Source organism: Crotalus tigris, unplaced genomic scaffold (genome assembly GCF_016545835.1).
Source record: "Crotalus tigris isolate CLP2741 ecotype Arizona unplaced genomic scaffold, ASM1654583v1 scf7180000017881.257975618366:2651188, whole genome shotgun sequence".
Taxonomy (NCBI): Eukaryota; Metazoa; Chordata; class Lepidosauria; order Squamata; family Viperidae; genus Crotalus; species Crotalus tigris.
The window spans coordinates 209,705-231,762 of record NW_024096698.1 but is presented as its reverse complement, the minus strand read 5'-3'; the positions used below and the strand labels follow the sequence as shown (position 1 = coordinate 231,762).

General features: G+C 38.5%; 1 protein-coding gene across 4 annotated transcripts in view; it reads right to left on the bottom strand.

Annotated features, from left to right (window-relative positions):
- The window catches only part of PTCH1 (patched 1), a 120,704-nt gene that overhangs the window by 9,276 nt on the left and 89,370 nt on the right, over positions 1 to 22,058 (bottom strand). For all 4 annotated transcript variants that reach the window (XR_005556775.1, XM_039343873.1, XM_039343871.1 and 1 more), the window contains exons 13-20: positions 20,624 to 20,742; positions 19,487 to 19,889; positions 17,730 to 18,039; positions 14,760 to 14,908; positions 11,583 to 11,757; positions 9,147 to 9,427; positions 7,222 to 7,359; positions 3,583 to 3,725 (exon numbers count right to left, since the gene is read on the bottom strand). Coding sequence is in view for 3 of the 4 variants with exons in the window: in XM_039343873.1 (XP_039199807.1) it covers positions 3,583 to 3,725; positions 7,222 to 7,359; positions 9,147 to 9,427; positions 11,583 to 11,757; positions 14,760 to 14,908; positions 17,730 to 18,039; positions 19,487 to 19,889; positions 20,624 to 20,742 (1,718 nt within the window). In the remaining variant the exon portion in view is untranslated. The remainder of the gene's footprint in view (positions 1 to 3,582; positions 3,726 to 7,221; positions 7,360 to 9,146; positions 9,428 to 11,582; positions 11,758 to 14,759; positions 14,909 to 17,729; positions 18,040 to 19,486; positions 19,890 to 20,623; positions 20,743 to 22,058) is intronic.

Here is a 22,058-nt window from a genome sequence, read left to right as displayed (position 1 = left end):
AATGTTATTTATGAATGTGTTACACAAACACAAAAATATGGAATGCAAACTGAATGACTGAAAGGATTGAAAGCACAAATACAATGAAAGAGGCCCTCCATTAGTGAAAATCCAGCAGAAGCAAACAAATGAAGTGAAGGGTGTAGAATTTAAACAATTTAGCCTAGAAGGAGAAAGAAGTCCACTTCTCCCAGCAACTAATCCAGTGTGAAATGCTCCTGCATCTAACAGCAGAATCTCTAATTAAATCTCTAGTGTATCAGGTAAAGGCTTTCCCTTGCCATTCATTAATCATAACTTTCCGCCTTGAATTCTGTGAGCTCCACTTTTACCAAATAGCTCAAATTGCAACCTTTTTAAACACAGGAACCCGCTTTTGCAAAGAAAATGCAAGCCATTCTGTGGTAAGCCAGAGCATTGTACTGCATAAGAGCCCTCTACAATGGCCAAGCTACATTGCAGGCTAATCTTTTGTTGAACAATTTAGCATCTCTGAACGCTCTTGTTTTGTGTCACCCAATTCAAACATAAAGGCTGGAGGACTATGGAAGAAGAGGAGAGTGCACAAGTGCTTGTCCTTTCCCACCATTGAGGGCTAAGGTCTGGCATCCTTCATGAATAACATGGCAAACCTGCCAGCCAAGAGGAAAGCTGGACTAGCAAATATCCAGCATGGGGAAAGTGGGGATGGGAATAGGGAGCAGGAGAAAGGGAGAGAGGCAGCGAGCAGGGAGAAACAGGCTAAACCCAAAGATGCATTTAATGGTGCAGATTTTAGGCTACTGTCTGAAGGTGAAAGGAGCAGAAGGAGGAGATGAGTCAAGTCTTTTGTCAATAGTTTTGCTCACTATGTGGCTTTAACAGGAAAAAAATACTACAGCTCTCCTCCTGTTATGGAAGTATTACATCTGGAAGTTTCTGGTCTGCATTAGTGGAAAGGGGAGGGAAAAATAAGCAACCAATTTCCTACACTGATGTAAATGAACACAACTTTATACTAGAGTTAATACACCTTCATATAAGACTTGCTGGAGTCAATTGCATCTCATCAGTCTTGCTCTAGAATAAACAGGCTGATTACAGATCTGACCACTGAGTATATAAAACCTCTACCCAGATGTGCTGTTGAGGTTAAAATCTATTCCTTGTGGGAAAATTGCAGCCTTTCTCAGGTCTTGAAACAATGCCCAAGCTTTGCTTTATTTAGTTTCCATTCCTCTTCAAAAGAGAGAGAGAGAGAGAAAAAAAAATAAACTAAACCCAGATTGTGCTAGAAAATAAGAAAGCCAAGCTCAGTTTTAAGACACTAAAAATAATTATTTGAAAAAGTAATTTTTCAAGAGTAGAGACCTAAGGGGCAATAGTGACCACTAGCTGTGCGATGTTTTGTTCTCACAATAAAATGTGAACAGAAGCCCCACTGGTTTAAATGAAAAATGCACATCACTAGTAATCTCTTGCCTGAAGTAAATAATAAAATGGCAATGCCCTTCCCTAAGTTCCTTAAATAGAAGCTATAAGGTGATTAATATTTACTCCAACAGGTAAGATGGAAAAGCATTTCTGACCACAATCAAGGGAAGCAGATAAACCATGTGGTACAGACAATTGCTCTTCAACATCTTCAACAATTGCTCTTCAATATCTATTATGCTCTGCTATTTTCTTCTGCCCACTATAAACACAATAATCAGAATTGCCCAATTGCTGAGGCTGAGTACCCAAATGCCTAATTGCTTCATGATGAAATCTCATCTGGACTACCTTATGTAAACATTGAGAAGAGAAGTGATGCAGAAATGCAATGAAGAACTGAACAAGGGAAGAGAAGTAAGAGGAAAGTGATGGGAACCTAGATGTAAACTAACTTCAAGTTTGGAGATCCAAGAGGGGTATGATTTCAAAATGTTTTGAGAAATTACATTTCTATGGCGTTCTTTTGACTTTTACTATATTTAGCAATCTAATACCAACAATAGGTTGCTCTCATAATATCCATTCACCTTATTCTGTATTTTGTCTACAATGCTATACTGTAGAGCGTTGGTGTTGCTTTTCTGCTCAAAAACTCTGCCTAAACGGCAGATAAGACCCATTTCCAGCATCCCTCCACAGAATTCTCCTAAAGCAAGAATTAATTTGATTCTTTTTATCTGAGAAATGAATATCCCTAATTAAATCCACCAGCTGTCTTTAGGTTCCAACCGAAAGGCCAATAGGCAGTTTTATGGATTTTACCGGACATCCTGTAGTCCTGCTGACTTAACATTCATTTCTAATTTTCTTTTTTAATTTTGGTCGGGAAAAGTTTTTTATAACCATTAGTTTGGGGAGGAAAGGCGGGGGGAGAAAGATCCAGGGTGCTTGTAGTTTTATAGGCTTCTCAATTCAAAATTATCCTCTATATAAATTATTCTAAACAGTGTTTTGGTGAAAGGTCATCTCTGGTTAACCACTTGCAATACTTAGTCTTTGAGATTAACTTAATGTTTTTATTAAATAAGAGTATTGGCTCCAAAGAGCCTTTCTGAGTTTGCTGAGATTAAAGTAACCACTAACATAGTACAGTAAAAACGGAGGCACAAGATTGCAGGCATGTTATATTATTACAACAGCAGGTAAATGGAAATGTCCAAGTTCCCAAAACAGAAATAGGCAAAAGAAATTAGGAATTGTGATAAGCTGCAGCCATTAGAGGGGCTGCATCTCTCCCCTTCTCTCTGTGTGTATCCTTAACCCAGTTCAATATTAAAATCCCAACACCCATATTGAGACCACCCAAAGCTTGCTGGGAAAAAAGGAAGTGAATTATCATTGGTCCTCCTTGTTCAGAAATAAAAAAAATAAGAGAAATCTGTTTCCACCCTTAGACAAGACAAGAGAGAAAAGAGAAAAACAGTTAACAAGCAAGTTCTGCTAACACTCTTGCCTACAATCTATAATTGGATGATGCCTTTATTACAATAAACCAACATTTTACAAAAAGACGGGGCAGGTAGCCCTGAACTCTTTATCAAGCAAGATGTTACAAAGTATAGAGAAGAAGAAAAAAGTGTATTGTAAACTTTACAGCTAATTGTTGGGGGTTTTGCTTCTTATGTCCCCCTTGCTTTTGCTTGTAGAAGAGTTCTGGAATATTTGACATTTGCACAAATTTTTGTGTCCAGCCATGTACCGTAAATGCCGGCGTATAAGACGACTTCCGCAAGCGCTGAAATCGGCGCCAAAGACGGGGGTCGTCTTATACGCCGAGTCGTCTTATACCCCGGAAATACTGGTAGTTTCTGGCGTATAAGACGACGTTCTAGGAATGCGGCCTGGCTATAAAGACGGGGGTCGTCTTATACGCCGGGTCGCCTAATACGGCGGCATATACGGTAGTTTGGATTTTATTTCATTGACAGATATGGATAAAATTGCTTTTCATTGGTGTAACACTGACATACAGTCCAATAGAATATTGATTCTCTTATCCACATGTCTTATTAGTTAGTCAATTGTAAGCACATTTGAGTAATCAGACAATTGCATTCATTATGTTCCCATAAAACAAAGGGAAAGACGAAAATGAGCAAGCTGTACCTGACAATAAAGTCAAATTCAGATCCCGCAAGCATTAATACGCCAAGTAGTGTAGACACAGCTCCATCCAACACGGGTGCAAACATGTGTTCTAATGCAAGGATAGTCCTACGATTTTTGTCTCCTATTGCTGTTAGAAATGCCTAGAAAAAAATGTATTAATTAGTAAGCACAGTTTAAGGACACTTGACTTTCCTCACAGAAATCAAAGATGTACAAAATCTAGCAGTTAATTATTTAAGGAATAGAAAAGTTCTTCAACCTGTCATAAAATATAATTTATAAATTAAGAAGCATTATAATTCATCCCCAACCAGAAATCATTCCCAATCTCAGATATTTAAAGGCTAGTTATGATTATTCTTTTACTCATTTGGGGAATTGCTTCCAGTGTAGAGATAATTCTTAATGCACACCTATAGGAATTACGACTCATTTCCAGGGATTCTTTGAAGAGGGTGTTTATAATTATTCTAAAATATTAAATGCACCAACTAAATACAAAATAGTTTAACCAAACACTGCAGATTACATCTGTAAAATATATTGATGTTCTTTCTTCCTCTTTTGTATGTCATTAAAATTTCATCCATTTCACCTAACAAAGAGAACTAGAGTACAGTATCACTGATGCTGTATATTGTTCTTCCCAACATTTAACATTAGTTGTCTTTCTTCCATTTAAAACTTGAAGATGATGATTTCACTTTCCCTTGCATTCATATTTATGCTGGAGCTTCTTTCACCCCTATATTCTTAAAATGTGTAACCATACTCCCTTAACTGTACTTTTTGACCATACCATCTGGGGTTGGAAAAGGTGTTGCACCACAGGTTGTTACACAGCAATATAGTACAGCCAAACATTGTCCAGATAAGACAACGTCTTTCTGATTTTTATACTGCAGTACAGAGCACTTGTACGTAATGGTTTGGATTTCAACTTCCCTTGACCTTAGCAAGCAGGGACAATGACAGGCCCATGTGGGAATTGTAGTTGTGAACATTTGGACAGCATTGAATTCACTGAAAACATGTACATCGTAGTTGGGCTCATAGAAAAAATTAAAAAGACAAAGCTTGGGAGTTGTACATGCCAATAATGGATGGATAAATCGTCAGAGCATTTTGTAAGCTCTGAGTTACAAAACCATGCAGTGCAGGTTTCAGCACACTAAAATGAATGCATGTATGACATGTGAAAAAAACAACTGAAGGGAGAATTGATATGAATGAAATATTCATTTGTAGAAATTCCTTTTAAGTACTACATACTGAAATTTACTGATAGCTAAACATTGAATATTTCACATTCTGTATGATTTTATTCTCTATGTTCAGCCAGCTATCCTCACTCTTTCGTACTTTTCCTGTTAAACTTTTGATGAAGTTTTTCATTTCCAGTTGTGATTCAGGAAGAATGGTTTTAAAATATGTCTTCTATTTTAAGTAAAGCTCTATCATGATATTAGAAAGCTGACATCTAAGTGCTGGATCAGCAGGCATTTTTAATTTTTAAAAAGGGGATAGAAGACAGGTGGCTAAAACATTAACTTAAGGCTACCAAACAGGGCTACAAAAAAACCAATGGTAGCAGAATTAGGGCTTTCTGTATCTTTTTGTTTTGTTTTTTTGCAATCAAGTGGCCATCCTCAATTCTGCAATCTAAGTTAAAAATAATAATAAACTGGAAGAAAAACACTCTAAAAGAAATCTGGTAGCTTTACTCTAATTCCTACATGACAGCTGCCTGAAGTATTTTGGTAGCAAATGACTACAGGTATGGAGATAAAAGGCAAAAGTAGATGAGATTTAAACTAATCACCTTGAGGTATGTCAGCATTTTAAAAAATAGCACCTGGTGTATTTTGGGGGTGGAGTATATGAGAGAAAGACAGAGACAGAGAGGGAATGACACAGAAATCTGCAATGCATGAGAGAGGATATTTAGCTTGTTACATCTTAAACTGTAATTCCAACAGCAACAAAAGTCCACAATTAGTGCTATGTAAAACACCCTCCTATAGGTGCCAAGAAGATAGTGAAATTTACATAGTAGCTTAAATTTTCATAACTCAAATGGCACAGATGGGAAAACTAGCACCTAGAAAATTTCCACATATGCGTACATATCAGTATGAATATGAGTACATAGAACCATCTGTTTCAGGCAACAGGACCGGAATGGGTCGTTTAGGCATGGACCCTTGGCTAGAAAGAGGGGAGGGTGGACAACATGGGAAGCCCCGCGCACACCGCTGCTTGCCTGTTGCCCGCTCTGCACAGAGCTTCTGACAGCTTAAAAAAAACCTGCAGAGTAGCAGCTTCCTTTTTTCTTTCCACCCTCCCCTCCGTTACCTCTGTGCCTGGAATCCAGCCTGACATGAACGGGCAGTTCATGCGCCACCTCGGTTCACCTGCACTGCCCCCCCCACATCACCCACAATTGCAGAAGCTACGCAGGCTTGCCACTTACCATGCTCTCCCCCATGCCACCTGCAATTGCAGAAGTCACACTGGGCTTGCTACCCCTCCCCTTTCATTTGAGTTCTGAGCCGAGTTATCTTTGTCCAGCCCCTTTGAGGCATCTCTCCTTCCCTTCCTGGTACCCCCCACACACTTTCGCCTGTGCCCCCCCCCAGTGGCTTTGGCGGCTGCTACTCCTACCACCACTCCCCCTCTCTCCGGTCCTGATGACAGATCTACAAGGGCCCAAAACTAGAGCAGCTGCAGTACTTTTAAAAAAATCTTGCATCTCACGTTGTCCCCCCATAGCCCCTGCAATTGCCCATCACCAATCGCACACTGTCCCGAAACCATGGCTTCTGCTTGCCACTCCGTTAGCTGGGAGCTATGTGTCCTGTGCAATCAAAGGCCCGGGTCAAATGGTGACTGGGTGAATAGGCCAGGCCAAATGGCGAGGAGCGGAGGGCCAGGGGCCCATTGGCCATGGAGAATGGCCAGAGGAGGGCAAGAGGAGGAGGAAAGCTGGCTATAAATGGACTGAGGTGGGTGGCAGGGGGCAAAGGAGGCATGGCCAACTGTCCATGCCTAAACATCCTAAACCCAACAAGCATTATAGATTATGCTATGAATTTACTCCTAATTTAAAGACTTGGTATTTGCTTTCTACCAGTGTAAATATAAATATGTGAGAATCTGTGCAAACATGTAAAAGCACATACACTCCACAGCAGAAGTTCCTCTTCCCATTAATAGATTTTCAAAAAAAATCTTCAGCATTATGGGGTAATAGACAAACTAATTTGATTACAATATCATATATTACAGTAACTCAAATGCCTGAGATAAAGTATATGAATTAATTTGAAAAAAATAATTGAGTACAGTGTGTGTGTGTATATAGCCTCTTGATAACTTCTCAAAAAAAAAACCCAAGGAAAATGCATATATTTAAACATGTATGTGACATACTGTTATACTTCTCATTTATATGCATTAACTAAGAAATATGTAAACATTTTAACACTTTGCTTTTGCATGTACAGTATTTGCAATTTATTCATATACTCATCTTGTGACATACAAATTTGTACTTGATTTTGGAAAAGCTGCACAAAACAATTTCCCCCACACATACATGGCATGTCAGAAATTAGAAGGGACGTTGCCACTTACCAAAGCAATATGAACCGTGAATTCCACTCCAATTCCAACAGATGCAATCAAGATGACGACAGGAACTGCACTTAGTTTTATTCCAATTAGACCCATCATGCCAAAGAGTTCCACTGTCATAAGAGCCAGTACAACCACCTAAAAGATTATAGATGGTGGTTAACTATTTATCATAAAAGCACAGACAGAAAGCATAACTTTTTTTAAAAAAAAACAACTTTAAGTTATTTAGTGTAAGTGTCTGTATCCTTACAAATATCACATACTATAGTAATTTCTTCTGAAGGTAAACCTTTAATTTGGCACTGCAATCTAAAACTTTGTAAACCTTCTGCTTTTTTTGCAATGTTTCACCTCTACTAAATTCAGTCCTAGTGCAGAGATAGATACATAAAAAGATACAGGATTTCCACTAAATAGATAACTGGAGGAGGAGGTCTAAAACTTCTGTACAAAAGGTAAAATTCCTTTCTGTAACCCAAACCCACTTCTGTAGGAATCACAATAAATTATTTTATAAGCTAATGACTCATGACCGATAACATACACAGTCAAGCCTTTAGACAGCTCTTCTAGACTAAACATTTACCTTTTTACATAACTGTTATACAAATCTATAGGCCAAAACCCAGTAATCATTTTTTACCTCTACCATTTTATAAGCTGCAGAGAAGTTCATAAAGTTTAGACAGAATAACATCAAACATTCTGCTTGAAAAGAATACCAGTGTGCTGAAAGATGTCTGGTGCTTCGCAGAACATATAAAAAAGTAGTCTGTCTCTACAGTTTATATTCACCATTTTTTTTAACTTTTTAACGTCCTGCAGCACTGTGCCACGTTCTTCCCTTCTGTTGAAGCTGAACATTGTTATCGACAACCAGACTCCTCAAGAGTGAAGGAGTCGCTCAATACCCACTATAGTAAGGTGACCAATCGTCCTCCTTTAGGGAGGACAGTACTTCTTTTGTAAGTTCTGTCCTATCTCGAAAAGAGTCCTCCTACATGTCCTCCTTTTTGATATTTGAAGACTAATCTGTAAATCTCCGTATTTGATTGATGCCGAGCCGATCCATTGTGTGTGATGTGACGTATTTGTATTTGACATGATGATTTGTCAAGGCTCGGTACAGTGCGGCGAGACACAATTATGAGACGCATGTGCTCCGCACAGGAGAATTGTTTTGAGAGAGTGCGCCATGCGCAAGAGTGCACCGCACGTAAGTGGCTTTGTTTACTTCTTACCAAAACACGACATGGCACACGCACGCATTAGACTCACTTTTTTTTCTTCAATTTATTTGTGTCCTCCTTCTCATTGCAAAAAAGTTGGTCACCTTAACTATAGTCTAGGGTTACAGTTACCTTGAGGTAAAATGGGCAGCCTATAAATTTTATAAATCATAAATTATGCTAGCACTAAAGGTCAGTGGGTGGTCAAAGGCTGGAATCCAAACAGCCTGTGCAGTTTAAGGAGAGTCATGCTTTGGGGAATACTCTTTTCTTTCTCATCCGGGATGCCTTAAACCTGAGAACTAACAGCAAAAGCTGTATAGGTTTAAATTAAGATGTTTCAAACAAGAAAATGATTCCCTAAGCCAAAACTGTCCATAACAAATATATACTATACTGAACCCACTTATAAAAAACATGTTCTAATTTTGATTCCCCCCCCAGGAATTTAGATGGAAGCCAAAAGTTTAGCCATCTTTATTTTTAAAACTTCAATTTAATACTGGGTCAAAATATTAAGGTTATTAAAGCATATGTACCTTTAGCAGGAAAACCTGCCCCCTCAAGTAGTAGAATAAATATATCATGAATGATGCAATATGCACACTCCACTAGTAGCTCAGACATAAACAAAACCTTCCTGAGTGTAGCAAGAGCTATGCTAAAAGGAATTTGACTTCAACAAAGACTTACAATGATCCCAGCTGTCCAGGGGTTCAGAAGAATGAGGGCACACACCAGAAATGTGCAGGCCAGAACCACGCTAATGGATAAGAGGAGCCAATGACGAAGGCTTATATATTGTTCCCAAAAGAGAAAGGGATACCCGTTTGGATAACTGGGAATCCCAAGGCTAGTGTAATTATTGCAGATTGCTCTCACTTTCTCTATAGCTTCCACAAAATCAGAGGTATCGCGCAGTCCATTGAGGTAGAAAGGAAACTGAGCATATTCAATAGGCTCAGCTTCTGGGACTAAGGGGAAAAAAAGACAATATAAATATAAATATTTTATACATATACGTAGAGAGAATCATTAATGCGGAAGGAAAAAGATGGGTGTGATTGTTTAGGACTGTGTACTAATTTACCTTTGAATATGACATTGGATACCATGAAATACCACACATACAGTTCACTGAATAACAAAAAGGTATTGGGTATGTCAGATTTCATTTGTACATGCTTCTATGCAGTGTATATTTATTTGAATGTTGCAAAGAAATCCCAAAAAGAACACTCTAAAGAGAAAATAACAGCGGTATTCTAAAATCACTAATCTTTTGTGGCTGAAGTTTTTGTTGTCCCAGAACAGAAAAAAAATCCTTCAAAGTTGACTTTCTTTTTTAATCACACAGTATTTTTTTGTAACATTATTGCACATTATAGGGAATTTCAGAGAAGTTGCTAAGTTTGTCCATTACTATAAAAGCAAAGATAAACATATTTTCTATGGATTAATTTATGTGAATCAGTCCATGAAAGCTGATGCCCTAATGTAGGGGTAGGCAACCTTGGCTCTTTTATGACTCGTGGACTTCAACTCCCAGAATTCCAGGAATTCTGGGAGTTGAAGTCCACGAGTCATAAAAGAGCCAAGGTTGCCTATTTGCCCTAATGTATTTTGGCTTTTATGGTTCTATAAGATACTCTGTCACTGTTGTACACTAATTGCCTCTCCACCCATATTCTATACACTCTGTTAAACTTGGAACAAGTTATCTCATAAAAATACCTACATTGTTTACAAACTGTCAAGACATCAAATACCTCCATTTAAAGTATTTGATAGGAAGCCAAGCCACTAGGATGGAAAAGATTTTAAAATATCTATTCAACTTAATCTATTACGTTTCACAATTTGCTATCAGAAAACAATAAGTCCTCAGTGACAACCCCACAAATATTTGGAGATTAAAACATATTTAATATTTGAACTGAGGAGGATTACAAAATCTCAAGTACTTTTATACTGATATAAGGGTAATACTTCTGAAATCCTTGTGTTGCTGACAGCACTATAATCCCAACAATTTACAATGAAGCAGTGAATTGGGCCAGGATTTGTAATCAGTTAAATATTTTGAATGCTAAAGTTAGCCAGTACATTTGTTACATTTTCTCTGGCTATTGAAAATAAGCTTGAGAGCATGTTCCAGTCAGTCAAAGAAAGATTAAATACTTCAAGTGGTTAATTCAGGAAATACATAATTTTTATCCTTTAATGACATAGCATATCCACATTTTTCATGCTCTTTTTGAAAGCAATGCTAAGTCCATCATACAACCCATTCTTTCCCTGACTAAAGGAAGCTTTTTATAACTAGCTTTGGAGCACACTAGCTGTGTGTTCCAGACTCTGCAGGGTCATTCCCTTGACTTGCTAAACATGATTTGCCCTATTATAATCTCAACTATAAATTTTCATTAAGACAAGATTTGGCTGGATGCCCAAGAGTTTTAGGATTGAGATAGAAGGAAGGACAATTTCCTTGTTATCCAGTTGTATTGCCATAAATACCACTCCTCTTCTTCCTTCACGCCTGCCACCAATAACTAGCCAGCAGCCCAACCAATAAATCAAGTGTCAAAGCAACATTAACTTGGTATTGCTATTTAGACAGCAGCAGAGAGAGTTGAGGGAAAATGTATGGAAAGAGCTATCGGACTTTTAGATGTCTTCTCATCCCAACACAGTTCACAGACACAAGGCAGGTGTTAGAGAATGACCTCGTTTTCCAGAAATTCTTTGCATGCTGACAGATTCCTAACAAACATGCAATAATTCCCAACGGCAAAAACTCTCCATTTGCAAAGGAAACAATCATGGAACTAAAAACTTTCCCTTAGTGAAATGAAATGCTGAATGCAAGGTTTAAACTTTAATGTAAACTATTACAGAGTTCTCTCTCCCCCCCCCAAAAAAATGCTACCAAGATATAGCATTCTTCTACTACATTACACAACCACATCTATCTCCTGAGTTTTTACAGAGTAAAGCAATATATATTATTCTGTTTGCAGTCAAGAGTCCTGGAAAATGTCAATGGACTTAAAAGCTGCTAAGTCTGGAAGGAAAAGCAGAGACATTTGAATAAATAGCAAGATATTATAATAAAATGTTCCTTACTGGTTACTGGCATATAGTCTGCTTTATCATGAACCCATTCTGGACGATGGGGCCGTATGTTGGCTTGAGAGGCAGCGTATGCCACAGGATCGTTGCTAACCCAAGCTGTTAGATACATGTAGAATGCCTTTGGGTTAATGATTCCATCTGCATCCACTAAGCGCTGTTTAGCCAACTGCAAAATGCAAAGTCTTTCAGAATCACGCTTGCTCAAATCTTTAACACAAAAAGGCTGAGGCACACAGTAGATGAGAGTACACAGAACATATGTTTGTGAGAAACATATTTTTACAGAGAGACCACAAGCATATTATTCCCGGCATGGGAGATATTTTTATATCCAAATTTTTGAAAGTGCTTGGAATGGTGTAAAACGCTTTGCGTGCAATTCGTCAGAAACATTAAATCAAAAGAAGGTTCCCGATTGATACTGAGCCAATTAAGCCTAAATTCTCATACACAATCTGCAGCCAAGAGGGGCAAATGACCAAACTGCTGAGAAACATATTTAAAGGTGGTTTTGAGGAAAGTGGGGGGGGGAGAGAATCTGGCAAGAGTCCTGTAGATGTCTGTGTGCAGTTAACCTCTGTTGTTAACACTGAAGGAAATGCCACCCAGTAAATGGAGGAGAGCTATAAAAATAAAACAACATCTGTATAAATTTTGCTAACGCTTGTCTCCTATGACCTACATATTTACAAGATACCCAACATCAAAAACCAGATGAATGTATCCTGAATGTTCTCTTCATGGGGGACAAAGGGGCAAATGAATTGGATGGCTTTGAATAAGATAATCTTAAAATTCTAGAGCAAAATCTGCTTTGTCAAACTACAAAAATGATGATACTCAGAAGGTGCTGAAAAAGAAAAACAGTAGGTTTGGGGGGGGGTCGTTTTGCATTCTGCCATAACATTCATTTTTAAGGCTTCCTAATTATCTGAAAGAACAGTGGCAAACAATCTTTTTTTAAAAAAAAGCTGGAATCTGGAATCAATTAATCCTCAGGACATGCAACAATTGTATGTCTTCAAATTGTTTCTAGAGTTGCAGAATATAATTAATGGGCCCTGGGGGTTCCCATAGCACAATTTTCTCTCTCTCAGGCTGAGGAAATTATATCAGGAGCCATCGTGCATTTGGTATTTTAAGTTTTAAGAGTCATCTGAAATTCTTAAATTTCATTTTATCTCCCCTTTCTTCCGTCTATTCCTACTGAACTTCTTGATGAAGGCTGTCACACTAATAACATAAATATACAAACTGTCCTTTTTTAAAGCCTCAAATGCCAATCCTCATCATCATTTAACTTGGGGCAGGGCAGATTGAACTTTATCCTATGCAGTAAAATATAGTGACAAATTTTGCTTGTCACTGTCTGCTGGGAACTCAGAGGAGAAAGGACAATGAGAAATATCCTATTATGATATACAGGAAGACTGACAGGAGAAAGATATATTTTGGATAATCTGACCCCAGCCTTTCAAGGTTGAAAATTACAACTCCTGCCCAGAAAGCAAACAGGGGAAGTACTTTTGGGTTTGATATAAAATGGAACCATGGAACCATTCCAATAATTAATTGGGCAGCTACATTCTGAACTAACAGGAATTTCTGAACAATTTTGCAAAGGAAAACAAACATAAAATGCATCCCGGTAATCTACTTTAGAAGTTACTCCTCTAAGAAATGTTCCAGCCAGTAAATCTGCCTAAGCTGCCAATAAGCAGTTCTGGCTAGGGCAACTATCCTAAATCCCACAATAAATCTTCCACAGCAGCTGTGCTCCGATTCTTGGAGAATGTGACTCCTCATCAACAAAAGAAGTATACCTTTTGGTTGGGTTCCTGTCTTTAAAACAGGGGTGTCCAACCTTGGCAACTTTAAGACTTGTGGCCTTCAACTCCCAGAAGTCCCCAGCCAGCCTCAAGACCACCCACTGTTTCCAAACATCTATTCAGAACTTTCACAGCTTTACATGATTCTGCTGTAAAGAAGAAATAGATCTGTATCTTCAGCGTACTCACAATCAGAGAACATTAGACAATAATACCCATGAATATTATTAAAAGCACATGAGCCTATATCACACTATACAAAACTCTAGAATCAAGTCCTTTAAGACAGAGAAGCACTTTTTGGATTTTTCCCAGCAACTAGGATAGGGGTAGGCAACCTCGTCTCTTTTATGATTCATGGACTTCAACTCCCAGAATTCCTGAGTCAGCTATGCCTAGCCCTGAACTAGGAGCAAAGTCACCATAACATGGTAGCTACGGTCCTTGGTCTAATGAAGGCCTCAAAAAAGGCTACCACAGCACCAAAGAGAACTAAGAAATATAGATAAATATTGGAATCATATTATGATTCCTGTTGAGTGATGGACAGGCTAGGAGCCATGCTGTTGCTGATAACCAAAAGTCTCTAGATCTCCACAGCTACAATCTATTTTCTAGAGAAATATATCCAAAACCTGTGCAGTCATTTTTCAGGGTGAGATGATTCCTGTGTGTATTTTTTCAGAAATTTCAAATTTGCTTTCCTCCAAGAAGGCAATAACAAATAGCACAAATGTTATTAACTTATCATCAAATCAGCCAGCTCAAGGTAGCTGCATACCACTTAGGCAAAGGGTAGAATAGGGTTTTATATGGTGAAAGGAAGAAAACGCAGGAGAAGGCACTGTGGTTCATTGCCAATATAACATAACATCCATGAGGAACAATAGTATTTATTGCTCCACTGTGATTCCTGGGAGGCTGCCCAGAGCTGCAGCTGAATATAACCAATCCCAAAGGTCAAGAAGCAAGCATACTAGTCATCAGCCGGATGTTTTCAACAATTCTGAGCATATTTTCAGCTCAGTGTAGTCAACTGAAATCAATTGGAACTCATTCTAGCAACTTCTTGCTGTGGGCACATGCATATCTACATTGGTTAAAACAAACAATTTATCCAATTTATTTCTACCATTGTTCAACTCATTACTTCTTTTGTTTTTAAGTGTCTTAAATTACCGAGCAAATACAGGGGTTTTATCCTAAACAAGGGGGCAGCTCAGAGCTATTGTTTCCCAAGTTCATTGAAGTTTTAACAGTAAATGAGTTAATGAATAAAGAAACATACAGTATTCTTCCATTTGAAACCATAAACATACAACTGTATTTTTGAACATACCTGGCTCACGTTAAGGGGTTTCTCTCGGATGTTTGAAATAGTCTGAACTAGAAGTTTGTAAGCCAAAACAGCATCATCAGATCCATTTTTGTAACTGTGAAGGGTGATCTTCCCAGATTTCCAGTCTTTGTCAAAAGCCTCCTGAAGACCTGTTGGGAGGCAACACTCCCATAAGTTAATAAAGCATCATTCACCCAGCTCATAATGGAAGAGAGATAGACAACTAACCACACTTTTTTTTTCAACTAATAAAGAAGGTGTTTCAGGACTCCAAGGTTTTCAGCTCTTGAGTAAGTGCTGACAAGGCTTGTGAGACGTTGCCATTACTTTCCTTGTGTTCTTTTTTGACTCTCAGTTCTGTCTTTTCCAGCCTCTCCCCATAGCCCTGAAACAAGAAGAGTCTGGCTGGAGAACTGTCACCTGCCTCCCAAGCAGATGTTTGGGAGGCAGCCCTAAACTTGAGACATTGGCCTCCCAGAAGTGTAGGCCTTGCATAGTTTGCCTTCCCCATCTTCCAACTTGTCTGTGGAAGGCTGCCAGGCCTGAGTTCCAGACAGACCTCCTGCTGTCTCAAAACTAGCCCAATTCTCCCACACCCACTTAGCTAAACTTCTCCACACGTGAAAACATTGACATCATAACACTACTGTGTGTGTGCGGCTGAACACATGGCTTGTATATAACAAAACAAGCTTTGGAGGCACTTCATGCGTGCAAAATTTACTCTGGCACTTGAGCTTACTTCAGCTATGCAGCGTTTCAAATTTGATCTCTAAAAGGTACTTCAGAGCATATGGAAATGCAAAAACACAGCAGCCCCCCCCCAAAAAAACAACAACCAGATGCTTTAATGTGTTGCAATAGGTATTATGTTCATGTACCTATCTGTTCCAAAATATTTCTTGGAGATCAGATATGAAGGACTGTCCAGTCTTAATGCTTATGCATACAGGAAGAGAATGTACACAACCTGTACAGGTTTGGTAAAACATTTTTTTTAAAACTTAAAAAAAACCCCTCCATATTCTGTGACAGAAATCAGATGAGCAGTGTTATTATATGTGCGGTGTGCTAATAACGAAACAAGAACACACACAGTAAAGAACCTGACTGGAAATCTATAATGGGAGAAATAAGTAGCAAGTAATTTGCAAACGAACACTTGAAGGGAAAATTAATTGCTTCATTCAAATACAATCCAGGGATTGAGCCCCCCCCAAAAAAATCACGTAATAACAAAGTCAGAAATGGAGCCATTATCTTAAAAAAAGGTTTTATCCACTCACAACCCTAAAAGGAATTACGCAATGGGGAGGAGACACATAGGACTTTAGTTGTTTCGGCTACCACTAGGTGCTGAAGCCATAGGTTACACAACAACATGACCAGAAATTCCACCCCAAAGCTGGAGGAAAAAGAAACTCACACCGCACCATTCAAACTTCAAACAGCAACCCAGCTCCTGCTTGAGCACAGCATGAGTGAACATGATTTTGTCAATTTGTTCCATCTGTTCAACTTGTGGAGCTAATACAAGTTGTGGGATCTGCTGCCAGCACGTGTAAAGATCACAGCCAACACCTATTCACTCTCAACTGTTCTTTTCCTCTTTGCCACCCCTTCCAAGGGAGAGGCTGGGGGGGAGAAAAAAATACCTCAAGGAGCAAATTTGGATTAGATTTAGAATAGGAAGCCGCAGCCCAGTGCAAGGAGGCTGTGTGAGAAGAGATGAACCAACCGCAGGTCTAAAGTAGAGAAGGGAAGGGTGGGAGGGATCCACCAACCCACCTCACAGCTGCACTGGGACGCTGTAATCAAAACCATCCTTACAGAGCTCACAGGTTAGCCACAGCTATAAAGAGGGAAGAACCTTGGAAGGAAGAACGGGACATGAATGACACAACCATGGGTATTCATTCTTGTTCGCAAACCCTTTCTCTGTTTCCTATAGAGAAGGGGAGTCCAATCTTGGCAACTTTAAAGACTTGTGGACTTCAGCTCTCAGAATTCTGGAGCCAGTCAAGCTGGCTGGGGAATTCTGAGAATTGAAGACGACAAGTCTTAAAAGTTGTCAAGGTTGGACCCCCTCCCCGCTTTAGAGTTTTCCACATGCAGAAATTTATAATACAAGTTCCTTTTTGACATCCAGAATAAAAACACTGAGAAAGTGCAACCTACCAGACATAACACGTACAACATGGCTAGAGAAAGAGAGAACAACAGCTAGAGACCCTAGTTATTCAAAATCAATTTACAAAGCTGCAAAGTCCCTAGTAAAAAAAATAAAATACTGGTTTTTAGAGAATGATTGGAATAAGATAAAGTGAGAAAAGCATTAGAAATAAAAAAAATCTTATTTACATATTGTTTTTTTTTTAAAAAATTCAAATGCATAATATGAATTTATCTAATTAGCATCTGGCATTTTCTGAACTGTTGGGCAGGGATAATATATAAAAGTAACTCAAGAAAGAAACAACTGATTAATCTGCATGAAATTAGTGCAAATGTCGCAAAACGATATGGGTAGTCCTTGTTTAGTGACCATAGCTGGGACCTGCATTAAGCAAAATGGTCACTGAGTGAAACCACATTTTTGCATATGATCTTACTTTAGCTTTCGTTTGCTTTACAGACCTCAAGGTAAAAAATGTGAGGATTTGTGGGCAAATAAATCATACAGGACCAGTGCTTTTTTTGTAAAAAAAAAAAAAAAAAATGCCGGAACTCACACACGTCATACCACCCGCCTTGCCTACCCTACAAGGTTCCATCCAAAAAAGGTACTGGAACTCCGTTCTGGCCGTTCTATGACAAAAAAAGCCCTGTATAGGACTATCTGTATCATTTGTAAATATCTTGACTTTCAGAGATATTCCACTGGAGAAAAGCATCAGTCACTGGTACGATGCATTAAAAAGGCAGGAAGTGCATTTGCGAGAAAGATGTATTATTGCTCTTTGGTTTTACCTTGCAGCCAGTCTCTAAAATAATGCAACCACATTTTAGGGAGTTGCTTATTTTCTTCCAATAAAACATAGGTCACATTGCTGAAGCTTCTGTGAAGTTCATAAAGTAAATGTTGGATGTTGGGATAATCCGCTTTCTGGGTAACAATATACATATGGTAGAATGAGAAATATTTGAACTGGGCTGCAATGAACTCATACTCCCGAGTCTCCCGTGGCACAATGTCTGTGAGATCCAATCCATCTTTCACACGAGTTGTTCCGTAAAGACTAAGGCCAAGTAAACCCAGAAAAAGAAAAATGACCATAATCTGAAAAACAAAACCACAGGAAAAAAGCATGCATAAGTAAATGGATTTTAACATTAAAAAAAAAATCACGGGCTACAAAAGTTATAAAAGGATGCATATGGAACTATTTAAATTTATAACCTATGACTTCTATAAGGACTGGGAGGGGGGCGCGTTTCCATAAACTATTTTCAGCAGAGCCAATATATTCACTGACTTGAGCTGATAAAATTGTACCAAGTATACCGCAGTTTGCTGAGTTTTGGTTTAGCATTTTGTGAACCCAGCAATAGTGGGTTATTTAACAAAATATAGTTAGAATAGTGGTTCAATGTGATGTATTGATTCCGCCAATGTTTAGCATAGCCCTCCCAACCTGGTGCCATTCACATGTGGTTGACCTAATTAATAGTCTTTGTGCACTTTTTAATAGCCTAATGGTGGCCATGTTGTTTGTAAAAGCATTCAAACTGAGCTAAGGTTGGGCAACATCTGGGACAAATGCTTCATTGTAGAATTTATATCTCCAAGTCCCTATCGATACAGTACCATATCCATACCAGAGACATCAGAAGGAAAGTTGCAACTGCACAATCAAAGCCCTCCTTCCTTTACATGCATCGTGTGTATACTGTATATAAAAAGGGGACAAGCTTCCATAACATTATCGTGCTCTCCATTTTGATTTTGATTCCTTCAGATGTTCATGCTCTCTATAGTTGCTCACTTCAACCCAGAGCCAAGAATCTTAATGGTTTGGCAGAAGAAAATGGACAGGAGAAATTGAAATAACAATAACACAAAAGCTTGAGAAACAACTTCCTATAAAGGAAAAGCGTTTTAAGGATCTAGAACCACCAATGACCAATCCATGTGTTTGACCTCCACACATACAGGTAGTCCTTGACTTACAACAGTTCATTTAGTGGCCATTCGACGTTACAACGCCACTGGAAAAAGTGACTTATGACCATTTTTCACACTTACGACTGTTACAGCATCCCAATGGTCAAAATTTGACCGCTTGGCAACTGACTCATATTTATGATGGTTGGTGTCCCGGATCATGTGATCACTTTTTGTGACCTTTTCAATGGGGAAGCCAGATTCACTTAACAATCATACTACTAACTTGACAACTGCAGTGATTCACTTAACAACTGTGGCAACAATGGTCATAAAATGGGGCAAAACTCACTTAACTATCTTGCTTAGCAACAGAAATTTTGGGCTCAATTGTGGTCATAAGTCAAGGATTACCTGTATCTGAAGGAGAAGGAGGTAAACCTATTTAAGAGCTATTTCCAGGGATAATCCAGTGTCATTTTTTAAAACTGAAGTATCTATATATGGAGGCAGAATGCAGCATGAACTTTAGATACTTATAGTATTGCTAGTTTTTCAAGGACGGCCAATATATTTTAACTGTGACCCCAAAAGACAAGAGTAACCAACCAAGCAACATTACCTTTGCTTTTGGTTTTAATAGGAGTGGCGCATACTGCTTTTCAGCAAAAGAGGAGAGTGTCCATTTAGTACAGGGTGGCTCAAGACAATGCAATGTAGTTTCGGAGAACTGAGAAAGAAGATCCCTGGTTGAACTGGTGCTTTCCGGGCTCTGGCAGCTGAGGTCATCCTGTGGCACGGTGATCGGTTGGACCGATATTTCTGACCGAGGTTCTGCTGTGGTGTAATAAACCTGAGTATGTGGGTCATATTCAGTGCGCAGCTGGACTGTAGACTGCATTGTGATTTGAGTTTCGTGGGCAAAACTGGGGCTGCTGTAGGGCGGTGGAGGGCTGTAGCGGAAGTTATCGCCAGCCTCTGCATACGCTTGAGGTTCAATCTGAATGACTCTGCTGACACAAGGGCTGAAAGAAAAATAGGGAAAGTAGATATATGCACTGTGGTTGTGGCCAGAACTGTTCTACGACGTATTACTTGTTAACATTTAATAAAGCGTTCCTCTATAGCAGGGGTGTCAAACTCACAATGTCACGTGATGTGTCCACGGGCCGGCAGTTTGACACCCCTGCTCTACAGAATACGCCTGCATATATGGAGTTTTATAATATGCAAGAAACACAATCCAGTATTTAAGTTCCTTAATGCTCATTGTGTTTCTGAAAATAGTACTGAATTAGCAAAACCACCACTGTTCTGTTTTGAAGCCACACAAAATGATTAGAGAGGAGAGTTACTGGTATTATGGGTTAGTATCCAATTATACCAGTTTAGCAGCAGAATAAAGAAAACATACTAGATCCTCTCAAAGCCAAACAACATTATTGTTTAGTGATGTGTGAAGTGTATTTTGTGGCTGCTATTAGAACTTCCCTAATGACATTGATATAACCATAAGAAACTGGTCAACCAAACTCTTCCAACCATACAGCAGTTCATGGCCACCAGGGTGCAATAATGCTCAGTTTGCTGCTCCAGACATTATAGCTCTTGCTTTCCATTCAGTTGGAATAGAAGAAGTTTGAAAGTGACCTCAAATTCTACCACAGAACTGTAGGAATAAGTATCTCTAGCTACAGTAATCCGTGGTAAAATGTCCACTTAAAATGTTGTAATATTTGTAATATTCCTTCCATCTCACCTTGTAAAACAGCAGAATATATCCAGCCTCCGATCTTCCCGGCGGTATAGGTCCATACTCAAAATAGCAGGAAAAATTAACAGAACCATGGCAAAGTTAAATACTACAACCACAGCAGCCTGTATAGTCAAAGAGAGAAAGAAGAACATCAGCAATATCAATACTAAGGCTACCGGAAGGGAGGGAGGGAGGGTTTAATTTTTTTTAAAAAAAGTTGTATGTAACTGTTGTTATTCCAACACTGAAAGTTATAATTAGGTTTCCATATTGAAAACGTAAATATAGTAATGAAATATTAAGAATTAGATATTGTCCTAATAAGTATCCTTGGTTGTGTTACCAGATCTCAAATCCATTTCTCATGGGAGAAATTAGAACAAATAAAGAACAATTCCGCCCCCCCCCCAAATGTGAAAAGCTCTGATGTGCATATTAATTTAATTTTAGTATAATTTTTGTGTCAAAAAAGAGGAGAGTAGAGGGAGAGAAAGCTCCAAGTCAAGACCTATATTCTACAACGTAACCACAGAAGTGTTCTTCCGTGGAAACTGCTTATGAAACCAATTAGCCACTATTTAGTGTTTCAGAGCAGTGATCCATTCATTTAAACAGCCCTTGATTTATATCACCATGAATCAGGACTTCAGTATCCTCTTTTGTACCTTACTAGGAAGAACTGTCAAAGAAACAAATGGCTATTTAGGCAAGACTGATATTGACAGAGGTCTGTTTTTTGGATTTAAAATAGAGAAAAAAAGACTTTGCAAAGATTAGTTAGGACCTTCATCACATTGGTGTTTTTTTGTATCTCACCACATTCCTTCCCTGAAGTTTTTAAACAGTTGTATAGATATTTTGCACTATAATTTTTATCTCTCCAGACTGATTCCAAATGACCAAGGAAAACATATCTCACAGCCTATTTTTGTACAGCATTCAAACAAATTCTTAACAATTAAAGAAGAGTTGCTAATTATGAATATCAATTCAACTTTAGACCAAAATATATTGTAAAATATATATCCTTGGACATTCTGAAAGTTAACTCATAACTCGATTGCTATCCAATATGTACATTTTTCCCTACAGAATTCCTTCACTAACTGGAATTTACTCAAGAAAATAAAGAAAAGACAGACTTGCATAGTAGATACAAAAAAGATGGCTCTTTTCATTTATTTGTTACATGTAATAATAATAATAATAATAGTAGTAGTAAAGTTGGAAGGGATCTTGGAGGTCATCTAGTCCAACCCCCTGCTCAGGCAGGAAACCCTACACATGTACATGTATGTAGAGTTTCTAGGAAGTCTCCTATCCCAGCACTGACCAGCATTAAATACATTTGATTTTAGGAAAGGCATTGCATTGTTTATCTTCAGTTCATGTCTTGGTGTCTAATAACAAGATATTGGCTAAGGCAGTGGTTCTCAAC